Source organism: Megalopta genalis, chromosome 4, assembly GCF_051020955.1.
Source record: "Megalopta genalis isolate 19385.01 chromosome 4, iyMegGena1_principal, whole genome shotgun sequence".
Taxonomy (NCBI): Eukaryota; Metazoa; Arthropoda; class Insecta; order Hymenoptera; family Halictidae; genus Megalopta; species Megalopta genalis.
In genome coordinates, this window is record NC_135016.1 from 12589438 (window position 1) to 12612978 (window position 23541).

The window sequence follows — 23541 nt, forward strand, 5'->3', positions numbered from 1 at the left end:
TTAAAAATTTTTGTTTTACGTTACTAGCAATTAGTTGTTTGGTCAATTATTCTGTTTTGCAATTTAATTGTGTACATATGTGGACGAAAAATTAAATATTATCAGACATTTTAATAATGTCTTTGTCTTCACTTTACTTTAACCGATTAAACGATTTTTATAATTCTTAATATTATTATTAAGAGTTTATCACTGTCATTATTGTCATTAAAAATTATTATTTTATGTTAGAAGGAATCAATTGTATTGTTAAATATACTGTTTCGCAATTGCATTATGTACTTAGGTAGACGAAAAATTAAACATTATCAGACATGTTAATGTCTTTGTCTTCACTTTACTTTAACCGATTAAACGATTTTTATAATTCTTAATATTATTATTAAAAGTTTATGACTGTCATTATTGTCTTTAAAAATTATTGTTTTATGTTAGAACGAGTTAATTGTATTGTTAAATATTCTGTTTCGCAATTTAATTATGTGTACTTATGTAGACAAAAAATTAAACATTATCAGCCACTTCTATAATGTCTTTTTCTTCACTTTACTGTGATTGGACGATTTTCATAATTTCTAATACTATTATTAAGAGTTTATTACCTTCTTTATTGCTCTTAAAAGTTATCATCTTACGTTACTTACGTACAAGAACATGCGTTCGTATATCCGACATAATTACGCGATTATGAGTTCGTACCTATATCCGAGATAAAACATTAATTCGATCGTACAATCAAGGTGCGGATAAACGAGATTCTACTGCACAATGTAACAGCAAGCAATATAATCTGTCCGGAAGCCCTAGAATACTCTAACGCCACAAAAAATCCTGAAATTAAATATAACCAAAACTAGATATTTCTTCCATTACACTTTTCCAGTCTAATCAGCACCGAAATTAATTCTAATAATTCTCGAGCCCTATAATAGTTCGTAAGATATTTTTCTCGAAATTTTACGGGGCATTGCGTCTCGTAGACGCCACGCAACGCGCAGCGGCGTGCACGCAGTAAGAAAACGGAGCGTGTATGGGAGAATATCCGGTGGGATCCCCGCGCCATGGCTTCTCCTACATGGTCACGTATGCACATACGTTATAAACGGCGACGAAGGGGTCCTGACGGCCGATCGGTCGCTTTGGACGAGCTGCCAGTCACGCAATTACATCAATCGGTCGTCGACGACGACGACGACGATCCAGCCGTGCAGGGCACCGAAGAAAGGAGACGTAAAACGCATCTTTGATAGGCGCCGTGGCGAATGCGAATGTTGATCCACGATGCTGAAGGTGGACTTTGATTGAGCCTCGATGTTCCCCGTTGTATGCAGAATACATTCGATGAACTGTTCGCTGACGCGACACCGTGGATACCGATCGTGCTAAAATTGCAACGGTTTACGGATCTCTTCTGCGAAGATTGTGGAAACTGTTGAAATCCGATGCTAATCGCGTCTGCTAACTACCGTAGCGGCGACCGTAGTCGCTAAGATATTTGCCGTGTTTATGAAGGGTGTCCAATTTTTAGTGTCATCTTTAAATTTTTCGTAGTCGATCGCCGTATATTAATCGACATCTGACAAGTAGAAACATCGCGACGAACGCGAACGGATTCGATTCGCACTCGATTCGACGACGTCTGTTCATTATCAAAAATTATTACAAATTTTTGGTGAAAATTATGTAATAAAATATGCAAAAAAATATGTAGTAAAATTTCGTAGAGAATATGGAAGAGAAAACTGTCCGTCGAGCATGCGAATCGAAAGAATGATTCGGAAATTTGAAGAAAGTGGTTCGCTGAAATAATTAAAGTTACTGAACAAAAATTTGGAGTTTCGCAGTTTTTTGTTTAAGATTTTCGAATGTATCGTCAAAATCAGTTTAACCCGAGAAAGATAACCTACGTCGCAGAGGCGCCTGCGAAATAAACAACTGACTGCACCGTTTTCATAGAGGTCTAGTGATTTAAGTTTAAAATTACTTAAAATATAAAAAAATATAATATAAATGCATTTTATTTTTACAATAATGCCAAACCTTTAAAATGACTAGATTAACTTAAATAAATATCCATTGTTAGTATAAAATTGACGTCTTAGAAAAGCATGCGCCTCTGAAGCGTATGGTTATCTTTTACGTACGTTGTCATATGGTTATCTTTCTAGGGTTAAGATGGTAGTTAGGAAATTGATTTGCTTGTACGTAACACGTCCAGGCTACTGGAGCAGCGTGTCTGGATTAGATGCTGAAAGCCTGGATTAGGTTTCCAGCGTCGAAGGGGCAACCGTGTTTGCTATGGCGCTGGTAAGGTAGTCGTAATGTGTGAAGCGACAAAGGGCAGGTTCGATTGGGTGATATCGTCTCCGGTCGATCTATTTATAATCCTTCGTGTCTCGATGCTCTGCGAGGGTGCTATTCTTGTCGGTAAGAGAGTGCTTTGCACTCGAACTTGGACCCAGGACAAGTGCCGGAGAGATGTTTTCACGTATGAAATGCTGCTCGAAGCAGCGAGAGAACGATTACTGTTATCGGCGAGCTCTGGATCTTCGTGCGAAATAAAAATGTCTCGCATCGATTGCTAAATACAGGATACAAATACTAATTTTTGAATAACATTAGTAAATTGTAAGTAATAATATCGATGTCTCTAATAACTGTTAATAAATATGGAAATAATACACGTGCTTAATAACGTTCACAAATAGTAAAAATAATAGTACACTGGATAGTTTTTCTAATTTTTCTGCTGTTTTAAATTAAATTTTATCCACACAATTTTGGTCATATAAATGTGTAAAATCAGTATTCTTCATAAAAATACTTTTTCACAACTTTGTATACAATTCTAAATGTACTAACATACAATATAATTGTGTTCACGATTATTAAAAAACTACTTTGAAATATTTCACACTAGATAAACTTTTTGATATTTAAATATTTTGGCGAATTATTTTCAACAGCTGCTCGAGTCTATTAAAAATACCGATTTTAATATTTCGAAATATTAGCATAAATCAATGTCCCGAGTTTGTGTATGTGAAATCTGAAAAATTGCATCATTATAAGCTGTTATCCTTCCTTTTGATCGTATTAATCGATGGAGAAATAAAGGACGCCTTTAAACAAGGAAGGAGAAGAGTTTAATTTTCATGAAACGCGCGTTTTCGTAGAGGATCAATAGTTTCCCTTGAAAGGATTGACTCGATTTTTGAAGAGAAAATTAGAACGGTGTAGCGCAAGCGTTTGCACGGTACACGCGACCCTTAATGGACTAACAGGGAATGAATGGAGCTACTGTGATACTGATTCCATGTGAATGTGTGCGAGTGACGATGCACAATTAAGTTAGTTCGTATCTAACCGATCAGGTTTCCTGTAAAACCTACGAAAGTCGCAACAAAATTTTCAGTAATCAACGATGTTGCTAACAAACATGAAAACTACGACAAGATATGAAATACATCAGAATGTTCTACGTTGATTTTAAAAAATGCTTTTCTTTCATCAGATACCTGAACAATCGGACATCAGCAATTCGTCAACGTTCATTAAACATTTATTATTTTCGTTTCCAACAATGAACAATTGAACAATTATTCACTCGATTATGATATCGATTCACAGTTTTAGTTATAATTCGAACAATTTTTAAACAATTCAATTTAAATATTAACGATTGCAAGAAGAACATATTTAATCTTCGAACATTATCGAAGTATTTGAAGTGAAATTAAAAATTAGAGTGTAAAGTAAAAATGACATAATTCAAGAAAGAAATGATTAAAAAGATAGAAGCTTGTGTACTGAACAGCGTTACAAATTCTCTATAATATTAAATCATCTTTATAAGGGCCCAAATGATTCACTACCAATATCAGACACGTAACGCGACCACAATTTTATGTTCCATGTAAGGAAAGTCAAATCAATTTTGCGAATGTCGTTTCTTGACCTCTTTGATAAAAATAGTGTTAAATTACAATTTTTAAAGTTGTTCTATAACCTCTATGGTAAAAATGACGTCAGTATAAAATATTTAAAATTTACTTGATCTCTTCGATAAGAACAATGTAGAATTAATATTTGAAAAAGTATTTTTTGACCGCTTTGGTTAAATTACAATTTTTAAAGTTGCTTGTAACTTCTTCGGCAAAATGGTATTAATTTAAAATATTTAAAAGCTGACATTTCACCCCTTTGATAAGAATGATGTGAAATTAAAATTTGAAAGTTGTCTTTCGCTCGCTTTGGCAAAAATAGTGTTAAATTGCAATTTTAAAAGTTGACCTATAATCCCTTTGGAAAAATGGTATTAATTTCAAATATTTAAAAGCTTCGATAAGAATCATGTTGAATTAAAATTTGAAAGTTGTCTCTCTCTTTCGATCGCTCTGGTAAGAATAATGTTAAATTACAATTTTCAAAGTTGTCCTATAACCTCTTTAGTAAAATGATATTAATTTAAAATATTTAAAAGCTGTCTTTTGATCCCTTCGAAAACAATAACATTGAATTAAAATTGAGAAAGCTGTCTTTCGCCTGCTTTGATAAAAATACTGTTAAAATTACAATTTTAAAAGTTGTCCTATAATCACTTTGGCAAAATGGTATTAATTTCAAATATTTAAAAGCTCTCTTTTCGATAACAATAATATTGAATTAAAATTTAGAAAGCGATCTGTCGCCTGCTTTGGTAAAAATACTGTTAAAATTGCAATTTTAAAAGTTGTCCAATAATCACTTTGGCAAAATGGTATTAATTTCAAATATTCAAAAGCTCTCTTTTCGATAACAATAATATTGAATTAAAATTTAGAAAGCGATCTGTCGCCTGCTTTGGTAAAAATACTGTTAAAATTGCAATTTTAAAAGTTGTCTTATAATCACTTTGGCAAAATGGTATTAATTTAAAATATTTAAAAGCTCTCTTTTCGATAACAATAATATTGAATTAAAATTTAGAAAGCGATCTGTCGCCTGCTTTGGTAAAAATACTGTTAAAATTGCAATTTTAAAAGTTGTCTTATAATCACTTTGGCAAAATGGTATTAATTTCAAATATTTAAAAGCTCTCTTTTCGATAACAATAACATTGAATTCAAATTGAGAAAGCTGTCTTTCGCCTGCTTTGGTAAAAATACTGTTAAAATTACAATTTTAAAAGTTGTCCTATAATCACTTTGGCAAAATGCTATTAATTTAAAATATTTAAAAGCTCTCTTTTCGATAATAATAATATTGAATTAAAATTTAGAAAGCGATCTGTCGCCTGCTTTGGTAAAAATAGTGTCAAAAAGGCGATACAGCTTGGAAAGCAAAGTTGGTTTTCCCGGAGCAATTCCCTACAGCCCCTCCATCACAATAAAATCGAATGATTCTTATTGCAGGACGGCAATTCGAGATCTTGTCTCCAGCATTCCAGCCAGCAATACTTCGTCCCGGGACAAACTACTCGTAATTTTCATTGACCGCAGCGAATGATAGTCGTCGGCGGCCCGGCCACGATTCGTTTTAATGAATCCGCGGCAAGAAGAGATACTGCGGCAGCGCGAAGACGGCAGATCGGTAACACGATCGTAATTCAAGCAAGATCAAGTACTAATTGGCCTCGTTGGAACGGTGTTGAAGTCGGTGGCCGGAGGCAATGGCGCCTTCTAATTACGAATTTCGTCCCACCCCCTGCTCTGCCCCCGGCCGCTTTGACTCTGGTGGGCGGCTTTCGTCGAAGAATACCAGTTGCTGCAATTCATTGTCACTTTCACCCGGCGTTATTGTTACGCCGTCTTTCGAGCTGCTACCCGGACGCATTGTTCATTGTTTGACGTACGAGTGTCGACTGGATGTCACAGCGAATGTACAGTGGCGTCTGTGTCGAAAATTGTAGCAACGCAGCCGTGACGTTGCAAAACGTTTGTCACGAAAATTAACGTAATTGCAATGTTGCGGATTTGATGGAACTATGGAAAAAGTGAGCACAAAAATAACGTCGCGAATTTTATTCGTTTGTGACGAATATGTACGTGAACATCGTTGCTGCAGAGGTGCATTTACGATGTAAATGATCACAAATGTACGGCAACTACAAAATTACATCAATTGCTTAATAGTTCGATGTGAATTTTGAAGAGATTTTGAAAAAATGAAATGGAAGTTACTATATTTATACGTTTAATATGTGTTAATTTATCATGCGAAAATATCAAACGAAACTAATCTTTTTCGAAAGAAGTTTATTAATCAAACTTGTGGAAGTTTCTAGTTTTTTGTTCTTATGTAATTAAATAATGACAATCTTTTTAATAATGTCAAGTATCTTTTCGGTTACATTATTAACGAATCATTATATAATTTTAAACGTGAAATAGTGAATATAGAATTGTAAATGTTAAATTGTAAATATAAAATTGTAAATATAAAATTGGTAAACATAAAATATATTAAATATAAATATAAAATTATAAACATAAAATTCTGAATATAAAATTTAAAAAATGTAATTGTAAATATAAAATCGTAAATATAAAATTATAAATATAAAATTATAAATATAAAATTGTAACTAATACGAGCATTTTACTTTTAATTCTATTTAAATGTACGTACGTATAATCGTCGAGGAAAAAGTAAAATTGCAGGTATTTATCTTCTAAAAATAATTTGAGAAAGAAGTTTCCTGGTTGACGTAAAGGGAAACGTTCCCCGTCCGATACCAAATTTGGGCAAATACAAGACTGACAGCCGTTTAAAAGGAAGTACTAGAAACTGCAGGCCGTAATAACTGACTGATTTCTTCGAAATCGCGGTTTCAAGAAGCCTGGATGAGACTCGCTGTGCTTCCGTTCCCGTAATCACTGTCTTGGCCCATCGGAGGTAGTGGGCAGAGTGTGAATCATAAATCGTGTACAGTGTACACATTTCGAGACCTCCGAGGTGACACTAAAACCTCTTTTTAGTAACGACTAACACCGTGCTCCCTTTTTTCCTCTCCTTGCAGAACAGTTAACACTTTGCAGGCCATTAGGCCGGCCGATTTTTCGCAGTCTACATATGTCTATCGACAAGAAACAGTGTACTCTTTATCGACTGTATGTACAAAAAGGGGACACACGACGTATTTTCCACTATGAAGTAAATTTGTAAAACGTGAACACGAGTTGAATCAAATTGTAATAGAAAAATGAGCCGAGTAGATTTCAAAAAAGATTAATAAAAATATTGTTATGTTCAATTATACAAATAACAACTTCGATTCTAATAAGTAGAACCTGCGGATCTTTATGCAAAGTAAAAAGTTTCTGCATGAATTGCAAGAAATGAGTAGTTAAAAAATTCTTGATTATATAATTTCCGTAAGCTGATAATAATACACCAATGTTCTCAAATTCTCTCTCTCTCTCTCTCTCTCTCTCTCTCTCTCTCTCTCTCTCTCTCTCTTTTGATATATCACTTATATTCTTATTAAGGTTTTAATTAGGAAGAGCGAAATTTTACTTTTAATAATGCTTTTACTAACGAGAGCCCAACTACGCGTCAAAATATATACGTCAAATTCTACATATATGTTGAATTATTATATATTATATTAAATTATATTAAATATATTATTTACATTTAGGATTACTTCTTAACGATCCTAACTGTAGCCTTCTCATTTTAGCCATAAATACATAAAATCTGCAGTCTAATAATAAGAAATGGCAGATTAAATCAAATTTTAAAAAGAGATTGTAAACGAACAACTTTCACTACGATAATAATAAATTTCTTGAATTTTATGAATTTTTCATTCATTTGTAGCACATACCAATGTGCAAAATGTAGTTACATAAATACATGTTGCGCAATTATATTTAACAATAATTTGTCAAATAATTAGCGTATTAAAATATACATATTGCAGAACAATACTATGATAATCGTAATCATATTTTAAATAATGATCCAAAATAACTTCCACTTTTGTTTATATAATTATACACGCACACACTTTTATTTATAATTATTCGTGATTTAAAACAAATTAATTATTCATTCGACTATTTTTACCGCCATTATCTCTGGCATCAACATAATGATTTAATTAAGTAGTTCTTGACAATACTTTCTCACAATCATAATCGTCGTAATCATTCAATTTTCACGATCAACGTGCAACAATGCGTATCAACTACTTCCACCGCGATTCAAATACTGGTTTGCAAATCCCTATAATAAATACATTAGCACTTTGTTCGTTCACTTTGAATACATCTTAATTTTCATTAACGCCGACCGTAAATCCTATTAGCGCTGCGATCGCATCAAACTCTGCAGGTTACATCTGAAACGTATAGCGTTTAACGACTCCATAGCAATGGGCATATTTGAACAGGAAGTATGCCGAAGGAAAAAACAGCAATTGCACGTTTATGCTAATTTAGGCGACACTGTGTGCGTTTTTTAAGGAGCGGAGATATAACGTAAGTGTACAGAAATAAAAGTTACGTGGCTGCAGATGTTTCGCGCAGGTGAAACACGGACACCGATACGACACAATGTGGCAAAGAACGTGGCATGTTCTGCGAAATTGTAGCAAATTCTTATGACGTGTATTCCAATTTTAAATTACGATTTCTTTACACCTACTGGGGCTTGTTTATATGGTAAAACGATATAAAAAATAAATAAGACACATTTGATCCAAATATAATAATCAAGAATTTTTATTTGTATTTTATATTGTACTTTATTCTATTTTATCGAATTTTATTGTATTTTAATTCATAATATTGTATTTCATTGTATTTCATTGTATTTCAATTCATAATATTGTATTTTATTGTATTTCATTGTATTTCAATTCATAATATTGTATTAATTGAATTTTATGGTATTTTATGGTATTTTATTGTATTTTATTGTATTTCATTGTATTTTAATTCATAATATTGTATTAATTGTTTTTTATATATAATATTATATATATAATATATAATAATATAATAATAATAATAATATAATAATAATACTATAATATATATAATAATAATATTATATATAATATTATATCTTTAGTTATAATATTCTGTCAATTGTATTTTATTCAGAATTATATACCTTTGACAGTCACGTTATCGCTCTATTAAGAAAACATTTATGACAATATGAAAAGAAAAAAGAAAAATCGCGAATGAATTTTCGAAAATAGTACAAAAAATTCCAAAAGAACTCGATGTGCAGTTTCATCGATTTAGAAATGTTCATGTAAGGAGCGTGGGACAAACGGTATGTGCTCTCATAAATAATTCAAAATCGGCGAAGAGCGAGTCAATTAAAAATCAGACATTCCAGTACTGTGCAATTCGCGATATCGAAGGACATGGAACGGGAATGGAGTGGCTGACGAGTACGCAGCTGTGAAACCGAGCATGCACTCCGTTCCGTGAAGGAAATTATACTTATGACATTGTAAACGCCGACAAATGGATGCCAGTTACTCGAAGACAGATAAGCAGAGAGAAGAACGTGCACGGCAATTCTCTCCAGAAAAGGCAACAATGAGCAAGGCGATACTAAAGAGCAATCAAGCGAGGTTACGGCTATAGTTGGATTCAAATGGCTCGGCGCCATTTCTACTACAGTGGGTGACATCGATATCATGTTCGATGGCCACTGAATTTTGCAACGATCAGGCATGTTATTTAAACGTTCAAGAACATTGACGAATTATTAGAACATTTTTAATAATTATATTTTATGAACGCACGAGGTTTAGTTAAACCTAATTTATTTATTAAATTCTTTCGCATAACCGAGAGAAATTGTCGTCATTTTAAATGAATCCAAATACTTTCGATTTGGGAGACAAAACTGGAAATATTTATAATATTGTTGTTAACATATTTAATATTTAGCTATGCCTGGCGAAAACTATTTTGTCCAACTTCTGACGTATTGTATTTACAGAAATTAAATTCATATACAAGTTTATAGCAAAAATTAAGTTCATATACAAATTTATAATAAAAATTAATTTTGTATGATTAAAAGTAGACTGTGAATATTTATAAAAAAATATTACAAGAAACAGAGGTTAAATGAAGATTTGTTCTTCCTTTCAACAATTTTAGTTAGTCGAATATAATGAAACATTATTATTGGATTCTTTTAATATTTATCCAAACTAATTTAAAATTATTTAATATTATTTGATCTAGTTCGTCAATTTTCCCTGAATAAGGTAAAGTGAAATCTGTAATAAAAAATAAATATATGATTCTGATGCTATTGTATCTGTAATATTAGATAAAATTCTTTAATATTATTTCATTTTATTCGTAAATTTTCCCTGAATAAAACAAAGTGAAATCACTGTACTGCAAACAAGTATGATTTTGGTGTTACTGTTTTCGTATTATTAGACGTAATTCTTTAATGCCATTTCGTTTTCATCATTAATTTTCTTTGATAAAACAAAATGAACTCGCTTGATACAAACAATTTACGACACCTATATTATTATTCCATTATTGTTACATGAAAATAAATCTACTCTTGAAGACACGAAATATGCTTCAAAAGTAAGAACTCTCTTGCTTCTTTTCCAATGGAAATTCAATCAGTTAATTAATACAGAAGAGAACTTTCGCTGATAAATTGTGTAACAGTGACGACGTCACAAACGGAGCTAAAACCTCGTCGCGATTCTTGGGAAAAGCGACAGCAAACGTTCGTTCGTACAAATTGTTTAATTGCTGACTCTCATCGCAGAATTTCTGGACGATGAGCTCACACGTCGGCTGACCGAATCGTTTCCGTGAGGATATCACGATTTTATGACGGATTGTGATCATTGTAGCCTAGTAACTGTTGTGTCAACGCTAACCATCTTGACTGTGTATATAACGGGTGATCAAGTTAATATATATGCCTATGAAAAAATTACATATTTTATGTATTCAATGTTATCAAGATTTCATTGATAACTAGACTACGGATTTTATGCATTTATAACAAAAATTAATGAACACATTAGACGAATTTAAAGGTATTGTTACATTTTTCAAACTTATTATTATTATTCAAACAGGAAAGGCAATTTCAACTGACTTCTATTTCTTACAATTAATTTAGACAGTTTTTATTTTACATAATGATCAGCAGTCTAGTGATATCGAAGAATACACTTTCTTTTGTTCTTTACACGTAAATACACAATTTAACTGTTTTTTGTTTTGGTGAAAAGTATAGTATTATTTTAACTCGGTGTAGTGAAAATTCAAATATTATTTTAACTAGATTGTCGCGAAAATTCTAATGTCATTTTAGCTAGGTAAATATTATTTTAACTATGTTTTAGTGAAACTTCTACTATTATTTTAGTGAAAATTTTAGTATTATTTTTGACTACGTTAATAAACGAACATTGTGCTATATTTTCAGTTTAACATTCCGCGATAGTTATTTTCCTCGTTGTTAACGTCCGGACGGCGGGTCTCGGGTCCATTTCGACCCCGAGTAAAAATACTGTTATTTGACCAAGTTTCAGGCAATTAATTTAAATGTTCACGTGTTTTGTTAAGATTTGTAAAAGAACTAACGTGTCTGAAAGAGTCATTTTAAAAAATATATTGAAAAAAATTCATAAATAGAATTATACGATTTATCTTAAGTAAAGAAGTAAACCGAGTTATTTTGTCGCCGAAAAGGTCCACTGTTCGAATGGTAAAAGAGGAACTAAATTGTTGCGGTGTTTTGCTTATTTATTACTTGGGTTTCGGTTGGTAAATACGCTTTAAATGTCAACTCGGCATTCGCAAAGAAATGTGGAACCAACGCGTCGTCGCAGGAAGTGCATTAGCTTGGAATGCACTGCGCGAGCGGGCACACACAGGATTCGTCTTTTACCAAATGCTGGGAGTCATTCGTTGGGACACACTTTCGTTACAGGAAAAGGATGTTTTTGCGTGGCCTGTGAGTGAGCACCGGATGCAATGAGTGTTACGATTCGTATACCCTGCGATGAAAGATTTTCGAACGTTGCATGGCACACGGTCCTTTCTATGTTGAACAATAAACTATGACGATTCATTCCAAAACCAAGTGGAAAGTGTATGCACAATCGTAAATACTTTGCCATGAATATTTTAATAACAAAATTTCATACATTTACTAGAAAAAAATCTTTATGATTTAAACTTTAGTTGAAATTTGAAATGTTTACTATTCAATAATCTTTATGATCTTTACGATAAAAATGATCTGAATTTACTGCAAAAGACACGAGTTACTTTGAAGTTTCATTATTTCATTAACAATTTTAGTGGATTGCAAGTAATATATCGTCATTATTACATGCTTTTAAATATTATATTGTTACAAATTGCAAATAGTAATTTTTATAATAAATGCATAAAATTTGCAGCCTAGTTATAATATTATTTATATTATTTATTACTGTATTGTATTATATTATATTATATTATAACTAGGCTGCAGATTTTATTATATTATTTAATATTATTTGAGCAACGTTAAAGTATCTTCGATTCTTAAGCAATAAATAATAAGGAAAATATGCTGAATATAAAGGATTGATGAAAGTCAATAAGATCTGTATTAATAACAATCTGTGTTAATAACATATCATTAGTAACAATAGCCAAGTAATATATATTTTCAAATGCACCTAACGTTTTGCAGTTCCTGTATAGACAGGCACATATGTACAATATGAGAAAAATGTTAAATCTCTTTTGCTAAGAATGTTACTGAGTGGAAATAGTTTGATCGTGAGTCAGAAAAAGACGATTGATTTTTGTCGGAAAGCTTGATTGACCGGAAAGAATTCCAAACATACGAACGACGTGGGAGACACAAGATACCGCGTTACACATAAATAACTTCCGAAATCTGCGCTCTGTAAGTCTGTTCTACTGGTGATAAGTAGCAGATAACAGAAAAATGCACTCCGTTCTGAGCCAACTTATCTTCGGACGGCATTATCACGGAGAAGAAAAGGATGTAGTTTTAGTTCCACGTTTAGTCGCTAAGCAAAGGTTATTGTTACTTAGAAAATATTCGTGAGCACGATTTTCAAATAATTAAAAACTTTTTCAAGTAATACTAGACACCGATTATAGCAATTGCGAAATCGATGTTTAATTATTAATTTGATGTTTAATAATATTGAATTGTTGTATTGTGTGTGTGAGCCAATTATTAAAGTAAAATAATGATTAAGTATATTAGATACATTTAGTAACAGTAATATATTATGTTATTAATAATACATTAATACGTAATTAATACATTGTGTGTTATTAATATATTAATGCATAATCAATACAATCTGTTAGTAATAACAAATTAATGAGTAATTAATAGATTATGTTCGTGTAATTTATTTTTTTAAATACATCATTCAATTTAAATACATTATTAAATACATTGCTAGTTGTTTCATAAAATCCTCTCTATTCTAATTTCTTTTTGACAAAAATTAAACATCCTTTGACAGTTATACCACAAAGTGTAAAACATCGCCACATTTGCGTTAGTCACACACGTAGAATAAAGGCAATGGCGTAACCATTTCCGTGGAGAATTTATGAATGGACGTAGTGAGTCACAGTAGTGTGTAGTCATCGATTTTTTCGGCATTCTTTACTGACGTCTTCGCATACAAATATTTGTACGAAAGAACACAGGTGAGCATCAGACTATTATACTTGCACCTTGAGACTCCAAAAATATTTTACAAGATTAAAACATGTTTACGCTTTACATTTCTTTCAAAGCACACAAATTCGCGGAGAGCTTCTAAATATTTAATATGACTAAATTCTTTGTATTTATCTAAGACAAATAATTTATTAAAAAGGCAATCTATGGTATAAATAAAATGATTGTTCGAATAAAGTTTTACTCGACGCTATCGAATAAAAATCGAATAAAAACGTATGTAGATGAAAATATATCCGAGTAAAATTTTCTTCGAATATGAATTCATACGATTTAAATTAAGATAATAGAATATAAAGTGTTTATTTTTACTTCTTCGAATGATACGAATAAAGAATTAGTGGAACAAATAGATGGAATAATTTTTGACGTATAAAGAATTATTCGAATAAAGTACTCGACTGAAAGGAATTCATTCGTATAATTATCTCAGATAAATATATACTCGAAACAATTCGAATAATGCTCAACTCCGCCCAAAAATATCACGATGTTCCTCTCAACAACTCGTGGATTCCCGAGGACCGTAATCCAGGCCCAAACTACCGTAGAAACGAGCAGCATCAGAAAATCAGGAGCACGACTCGAGACCATAATCTCGGACATCGAGATCGCCTCCGTGCTCAAAAACAGAATCGAGATAGCGGAACAGGTGATCCGAGCCGAGCGGCACCCTAAATCATGGTGAAACAAGCACCCGTTCACAGGGCCGCCGAAAATCGACGTGTCTTTTGTCATTAAACGGCCGGACCTACATGGACGCCAGGAAATATCCTGTTACCGGGCGTATTTATGGCCGCCATACTTTGAGGACACGGCCACATGTCGCGGCGCGGCTCGCCGGATCCTCGTCGTCCTCGGAGGAAATTTGCCCTTCGGGATTCCTGAAGGGACGAGCGAGATTTACTTCTCTCTTCCTTTCTTTCTTTCTCTCTCTCTTTCTCTGTCTCTCCCGCTCTCTCTTTCTCTCTCTCTTTCTTTCTCTCTCTCTCTCTCTCTCTCTCTCCCTCGAGGGAACGATACTCGAAGAGAAGAGAGAAACGGCCGAGATCCCCGGTCAACTGTTTACAACTGTTTATAGCACTCGAGCGTAGCATGGTCGTCGTCGTCGTCGTCGTCGTCGGAGCCACAGAAATCTTTTCCCGATTTCTTTCTCCCTTTTTCCCGAAAACCGAGCTAATTTCGGAACGGGGACGGGACCGAGGTGTGTTCTATAAATTCTGGGGACCCGGTTTCGATCCGAGTGCCAAAACAACGGGCTGGGGACGCTTGAGGAGCGAGGATTTTGTTGCCGCCTTTGTGCAATCGTTAGAAATTAGCTGCGGCGATTTTTCAGAGAGCCGCGTTTAGCGAGCGACGAACCTTTGCGGCAGAAATGTAACCGAGCATGCTTATAAGTCATTTATAATTTTACTTAGCAATTCTCTCAACATATTTTTTAAGATGATCGTTCTAGTTAGCTTTTCTATATATCTTAATGATATACGCATTCAATTAAGACGTTTCCTGCGAAAATACAGAGTTCATCTTTAAATTGCCATTTAAAACCATATATCATATTCAGAGGTTCTTATATCGTGTTTAAATATAATGAAGAAAATATGTTATACTTTAATTTTAAGAATGTGAAGTAATTGATAATTAAATTTTACCGTAGACAAAAAATGTTAGTAGATATAAAGATTTTCAATTGAGCTCGCTTAATAAACGTTACTAAAACTTGCAGTTTCAAATTGTGTGTCAATTACTGTGCTACGCTCTGGTTACAGTGCCCTTGTAATAATTTTAATTATATTCGGAAACATTAATATATATATTAATAATAATAATATAAAATAATATATAATAAAAATATATATATTATAATATATTTATTATATATTATATTATTATATATATATATTATTATTATATTATTACTATTATATATAATAATATAAATATATAATATATGATAATAATATATATATTAAATTAAAGACAAAGATATTGAATTTTTTAATTTGATCTGTTATTTTCATTGCCCAATTGACACGCAGTAACTAGATCAATGTACAGAATTTAACACACAGTAACTAAATCAGTATACAGAAATTGACACACACAGTAACTAGATCAGTGCACAGAATTTGACACACAGTAACTAGAAAAAGGCTTAGTAACTAACGCACAGAAATTAACTTATCATCTGTTTAAGGCCACAGTAACTCGCTCGAAATTGTTTCTGTCCATTTTATTAAATATTTCGTGTTCTTTATATATTTCAATTGTGAATAAATTCGTACGTGTATAAAAGACAACAATGTATAATTTAAGAGTTTCAAGAAGTGCGATATGGATAAAAAACAGACTGTTTAATTTATCGATAGATTCGGACGTCACATTAATGAGCACAGTAATTGAAGCACTTGCCCTATTCATTTAAGGAAAAATGCTTCGCCTGAAATCTTTACATTTGCAGCCCGCATGAATAATTTGCAACTAATGCAGTATCGAAGCTAAATAAAAGGACGTTATTCGTCGATGCCAATCGAAATGATTGCAAACAAAATACATTTTACCCTTCCGTTCAACAAAGACAACGCTCTAACGCTACTTTTTATAGAAAAATGGAACTATAGAATCTTACACAGAGAACGAAAAATAATATCAGTCTCACTTTACGATTACACAGATAATTTTAAACTGTTAATAGTCTGGAACGCGCTGCGGCATAAATCATCCCCTTCCGACTGCCCTAATTCCGTCAGTGTTCCCGAGGACACGTGTCCCACGGCGTGACTCGAAAGAAGACAGAAGCAGAAAGCAGCGAGTAAAACTTACTTGTGCGGCAGGGCGAAAATTCCCGCGACTCCTTGAAGTTGTCGCTGACGACCCAACAGGTGCCGACAGGTTCCCGTTTATTTCCGGCGGTGGCTTCCTTGCTCGATTGGGCCACGGAGAACCAGATGTACCTGGGAGCGCAAGCCTGCGGACATATGAAACAGGGGAACCGTTTAAACGTCGCAGCAGATGAATTCGCATCGTTAATGATCGCGCCGTAGCAATTGGACGTAACGACCGCGGTTGCTCGGGCCGACTCGTTAGGAGCTCGTTCGATTCGATTTCCTCTGGGAACCGAACGCTTTAATCGCCGCACAGTGGAGTATATTTGGCCTCAAAAATTTGCCACGAGTCAGGCTAAATTCTTTTCACGGCTTTGTCTACGAATTTTCTCGGGACATATCCTTAGAGATGCATATAATTCGAATTCTAATAAAAATTGAACATACAAGATGCAATGAAGATACATTTATATTATATACATATTTTATATATATATATATAAAAATAATATTATAAGAATATATATATATATATATATAAAATTATATAAATTATATATATATACAGGGTGTCCCAGGTTTTAATGTTCAAACTTTGTCAGTATATTCTATGGCACAGAGTATGACAAAAATGTTATGTAAACATAGGTCATATAGAGCTTTATTAAGAAGTTATAACAAAAATTCAGAATATATACATAATTTATATAATTTTATATGTATATTTATTCTTATAATATTATTTTTTATATTTTGGTGATAAAGGAAAAGAGCAACAAATTGATTGTTGCCGCGTGTGTTCCTCTTTATATATATCAAACAACCATTGTTCGAAACATTTTTTGTGCAACATTTAGTGTAACATTATTTTTAGAGTGTAACATGTTTTATGCAACATAATCTGCTATTTGCTCTTATATATTCTTTTATTATATATATATACATATATATAATAAATATTTAAAGTGTAATATGTTTTATGTTACACTCTGAAAATAATGTTACACTAACTGTTGCACAAAAAAATGTTTTGAACAATGGTTGTTTGATATAAAGAGGAACACACGCGACAACGATTAATTTGTTGCTCTTCTCCTTTATCAACAAAATATAAAAAGGAAGATAAACAATATAACTTAGAAACGCGGTAAATTAATTTTGGAATAAATTTAAGAGATTATAACAATTTCCTATCGATTTTTCAAATTTATTTAATTTCCTGCAAATGCCCTGACACTTTTAGAGGGGGGGATGTAAATTATGCTCGAATATTTCATACCTCGAGTACAAGGAATCACAATTTATGAAGCGCAATGATTATACTTCGCGACGTCGTCGTCGTCGTTGTCGTCGCGAAAGCAGCCGGGTTCACGTTTAACCCTAACGAGATTGGCACGCCATGAGTCACGAATCTCGGCAACGAGACAGGATTAAGCGTCTCCGTGAAATTTCCGCGAATTCTATGATTAATTTAATTTATTGTACACCGAGCTCAGAGCCTATAATGAGATCGCACGTAACGAGTTTCGAGGAAATCCTACGACGAAGCTCCGCCGCTCGATATGAAACGCGAAGTGCGTCTTCTTACGCGCGTATACATATATTTGTGCGAACTATTATTAAGGTCATCAGCTGCTAGAGTGGCTGACTGGTCAAGTACAGTCGGTTGACGTAATATGCTGATCATTGTGTGTACGAGAACTTTGCGCCGGGATTGATTCCGCTTAATCGAAACACCTTTTTCATTTCTAAGGATCGCGGCCTTGCCGATCAATATCGTATAAATCCTTGGAGAGTGTCAAGAGCGCTTAGGCGATCATTAGCTCACTTTCCTGAATTATTTCTGTATACGGAATCGCTCCTCGTCATCCATCTTACTCATCCATACTCGCGCCGTTGCGATTTCACAGGGGCAGGTGTTCCGTTCAGCCAGAAATTACTTTCGGTTTAATTTCACAGATTTCCATTGAGCCTCGGGATCCAATAATTAGCGGTCATTTATCATGCGGTCCGAGTCATTTTTAGTGCAGCGTAAAATTTTGTATGAAATAATATTTGCTCGGCGTTATTTACGAACGTTCGAGTTTCCATTATTTTTATTACGGTTTTACGATACGGCAATTCCTTGGCAGCAACTACACTCGAAATAATGAAGCGATTATAAAAATAATTCGCAACAGAGATTTTACTGAAACTCTTAGAAGTTCAACATATTGTTTCTAACACTGGATGCGCTATCCAAGGAAAATGTTTATAAATCGTTTATGTGTATTAAAGCATGCATACTGCGCACAATTTATTGTTATAACTTAATATTATCGATCCTGTATGATCAATGAAATATGCGTTTTATTTTTAACACTACATCGCTGTGTGCATCGAACCTGATTAATTTGTATTATGTGTGCGTGCATGAAGTTTATTTAAAACATTTCCGCGATTTCATTAATTTTAAACCAAAAGTTACAACAGTTAAAAATAACCAGAACTACTACTAGTCAAAAAATTATAATTCTTTGTTTGACAATTGTTAAAGTTCTGAAGATGCTTCGTGAGAATATGTTCGATAATTTGACATGATCAGGTTCATCTTATACCAGATATTACTTTGTTAACCGAGCAATAAATGTTAACTTAACAATAATTAATTTTTCAAACTGTCAACAAAATTGGATTTAGTCTGAACCAAATTATTATGAATAAAATAATTAAGATATCTAAAATATCATGAATAAAATAATTAAATAATAATATAATATACAATAATTATGAATAAAACAGTTCGCACATAAAATACGAAGTTCAAAATACGAGATAAAATTTAGGAAGTGAGACCTGTAAATCCACATTGTTAAGCCTCTGCTTAGCAACATAAATATCAGAGTCATTTTAATTTCAAGGTTTCTTTTTCAAGGTTATCTTACCAGAAATTATACAAAGTTGAGGCTAATATAATCTTGTTATCGTTTCTCAAAATATTAGCAGACGGACGCTCGATAACACAGCACATGAACGACTAAAAAGTCAGATAAAACGTCAGATAAACAAATTAGAGACGATTCTACTTTTGATACACTCCCTAATAATCACCCCAGCAATCGCATTAACACTTCTGATGGAACACTTTCTGCCAGTTATCCAGCACGAAACCGCAGCTTCCGTTTCTACATCTGCAATTCTGCTTGAAGACTGCTTAATCAACGGCGCCGGTCGCTTTCGCGACTGAATTTTCAGCGAACGATCGCGCAGCATGCGACTCGCGTGGTAAAACGATGTAACGTTGTAACGCGCCTTAATTGGCTCGCAATTAATAATGCAATGTTGCGTGCCCCGGCAGCGGAGCACACGATCCGCGTGCATGCGGAATCAGCGTCCCGCTCGTTAGGGCTCGTTTACACGGAGCCAACCTTGAAAACCGATTAAAATGTTACCGGGCCCGCGTACGCGACGACGCGACGCGTTTTGTTCTATCCAGAATCTGCATATAAGCGCAATCTGCATTAAGCCAGCATCGGTCTGTTCGCGTTTGATTTATCGCGACCGTTCGAATTGGCCGCGGCAGAGCCTGTCCGAGCCGAAAGATTTCATTTGGGTGGCCGTGATCGGTGATCAACGATCATTTTTCTTCGATCAAGACGTTAAAATGAAATTCGGTAAATTACACGTTAAGGCACGATTCGTATGTATGTATGTATATTGTAATTAAAGTTTGCACATATTGCAAGTAACACTTTACACGACCGTGTAATTAATTTTATCGGACTATATGTAATTGCAGTTTTCTTAAATGATTTTTATCGACTGATTTTGTATTTATTCGTATTAATTTTGTTATATTTGTATTTAGTACAATCATTTTTAATTTAACTGGTACATATGTGGACGCAAATATAAATATAATTGCGCGTATCAAATGTTTATCAAATATTCAATATGAAATTAAAAATGCAAATGTATTTGGAATGTCTAATGTAAAATTACAAATGCAAATGTATATGCAATATTCAATATAAAATTAAATGTGAAAATGTATATGCAATATCTAATAAAATGAAAAGTGCAAATGTATTTGCAGTATTCAATATAAAATTAAAAATACAAATGTATATGCAATGTCAAATGTTAAATTAAAAGGGCAAATGCATATATAATATCTAATATAAAATTAAAGATGCAAATGTATATGCAATATCTAATGTAAAATTAAAAATGAAAATATACTTGCAATATCTACTAGAGAAAAGAGACAAATTTTATTGCTAATTTTTTACTATAAAGTTGAAATGGAAATGTTATTGATTCGACTTCATGAAGCCATCTTCTCGTATTTGATAAAAGTAAGATCTTTCGTTAGAGAGAGTATGAAAACTTTCCAGTGCATTCTTTCTAGAGGACGTGAAGAACAATCGACGAGGGATCTGCAAAAAAAGAAGATCGCCCGTCAGACTATGGCGCAATTTATCCATTAGGCTAGTTTAATTCAATGACTTAAGGATCTATAAAAGCCCTTTATTGCGTTCTCGAACGGAAGGGTGTTAGAATTAGTATTGACTCGAACAACGAGTTCGTTTGCTACCCAGAATTGAGTCGCTGTTACAGTCTTCTGTTTTCGAAGAATAAAACGACTTGATTTTTGCAAGGCTACTTTTTATTAGACTAGTTTTAAACATGTCGAGTTACTTAAAAAATTACTTAATAAAAATATATTTGTTTAATATGTACGTAAAATTGTTACATTATTTCTAGTCGAGATATGAGTGAGTACAAAATTGGATACTATAATTGCATACACGTTCACAAAATTTATTTTTAATTGTTGCAAATTATAGAATATACCTCATTCTCTTGTTTATTTTATAACGTTAGAAAACCTTTTAATAAAATCTATCGTGTCTACCGAATTTTCTATAAGAGCTCAATTTGTTTAAATAAAGTAAAAAGTTAAAACAAGTAAAATGAAACCTTGAGAATAAAATTACATAGCTCTGATATTTAACAATGTGGATTTACACGTGTCATTTCCTAAATTTTATCTCGTATTTTCAATTTCGTATTTTATGTGCAGATTATTTTATTTATAATTATGTTACATTATTATTTAATTATTTTATTCATAATAATTTGGTTCAGTATAAATCCAATTTTTTTGACAGTTTGACAAATTAATTATTGTTAAGTTAACATTTATTGCTCAGTTAACAAAGTAATATCTTATTTATAATATTTTTCTATACTCTTATAAGCACTAGTATTTTTGGGAAAACAAACAGATTTAATTACCTCAATTTTTATGATGCGAAACTTACACCGTTTAGCTTCCGAGCTTCTCATAGTGACCTGAATGTTACACGCTCTTGTTATACTTCTTATATAAACAATTCTCTTATCTGAACACTTGTCTCTCTCAATCGTTTTATATAACGGAGGTTCTACTGTATTTAATATGCTCGCTATCAACGTCATATATGTCTGACGACCGTGATTTAATATTTCACGTGCGGAAAATCAAATTACGTTTGTACACGTGCTTATCGAAGAGGATGCCCTACATTTTATAGAATATTCTTGATACGTAGGTTGTGACGGAAACGAACACTGGTATAGAATGTATTAAAAAATCGAATGCCAAGTCAATTTATTAATGGATCAAACACCAATAGAAAATGTACTCAAAAATCGACAGTAAAGTGAATAAAGGAGGTCAAAATGATAGTGTTCTTTACTACTAACATGTCCTTGTTTAGTGACCAAATGTATTGTTGAGGTAATTTAGAGTTAAGTTAATTCACAGTAACTTATTTAGAACTTATTTAGATTATTTCAATAACTGCAAAATAAAAGGACTGAAATTTGGCTGCTGTGTGTGTGTGTATCTTGCAACTGATGCAGGCGACTTTTATTTTGCATAGTTTGACATCCTTTACTAACACGTGTACTGTTTACTCAGCAAATTTATTATTACAATAGAATAATTCGGAGTTAAATTAATTTATTTCACTTCCTTTCTAACATTTTGACACGTACAGATTATATTTCGAGACATAAATCAAAATTTTCGAGGATGTGACTCACACCATCACGATTTCATCTGCCTCAATTATGAATAAAAAACACGCTGGTAATGAACGTATTAAAACATCGAATGCAAAGTTAATTGTGTTTGAAACACAGGATAATAGCAAACGTGTTGAAAAGTCGACTGCGAAGTGGATTACGAACGAAACGAAAGCTGGTATTAAATGCACTAAAAAAAAAATCCGATGCAGTCGATAATGAACATTTCGCATGGGGCGAATCGAAACCCGGAGATTCAGCAACGTATATTCGCGCAGATCGAAAACGAGCGAAATTGAATCGTGCGAAAACAGCTGCTAGAGGAGACGGGAAGAAGGGGATAAAAATATCCCCGAAACGAGACGCATAATAGCGTCGGATAGCGGCAAAGAAATGCAAGAATGAGTTTAGTTATCGGACGTTCCAAATAAAGCAGTCCTTAGTGAACCCTTTGAATGCGTCTCGTTGAGCCGGGCCGTGCTGGAGGGAGACGGCGAACATCGCAGAAGAAGTAAATGAAGAAGGAAGTCGGGATTATCACGGGTTCCAGCTGCTCGCGGATCGATCGTGACCGAGCCGGTTTAAGTAAATCGATCTTGTATCTTGACACGAGGCACCAGATGTATCTCGATCGCGATACGAAAGAATCGACGGATGATCGACGCGATGATGACGATGATTGCGCGCCGTAGAATGATGAAAAGAGCAAAGAGATGAACACCGAGGTTCGACAGATTTATCTCTTTCCCTTGCCGTCGTGGGACATGAACTGTAACGATCGTGATAGCAACAATCCTGATCGTCTTTTTCGATGATTGTTGATGCTCGTTTGAAGTAAAAAGACGTCTTGTCGCTGACGAGTTTGTAGGAGACGCAATTGAAATTTTGAATGTTTCTCAAAAGATGATTCTAAAATGACAATAACATGATTTTA

General features: G+C 33.3%; 1 protein-coding gene across 2 annotated transcripts in view; it reads right to left on the reverse strand.

Moving 5' to 3' along the window:
* Positions 1–23541, reverse strand: part of if (integrin subunit alpha inflated) — a 178790-nt gene that overhangs the window by 56829 nt on the left and 98420 nt on the right. For both annotated transcript variants that reach the window (XM_033475456.2, XM_033475447.2), the window contains exon 4: positions 16552–16696. In XM_033475456.2, coding sequence (XP_033331347.2) covers positions 16552–16696 — 145 coding nt within the window. The remainder of the gene's footprint in view (positions 1–16551; positions 16697–23541) is intronic.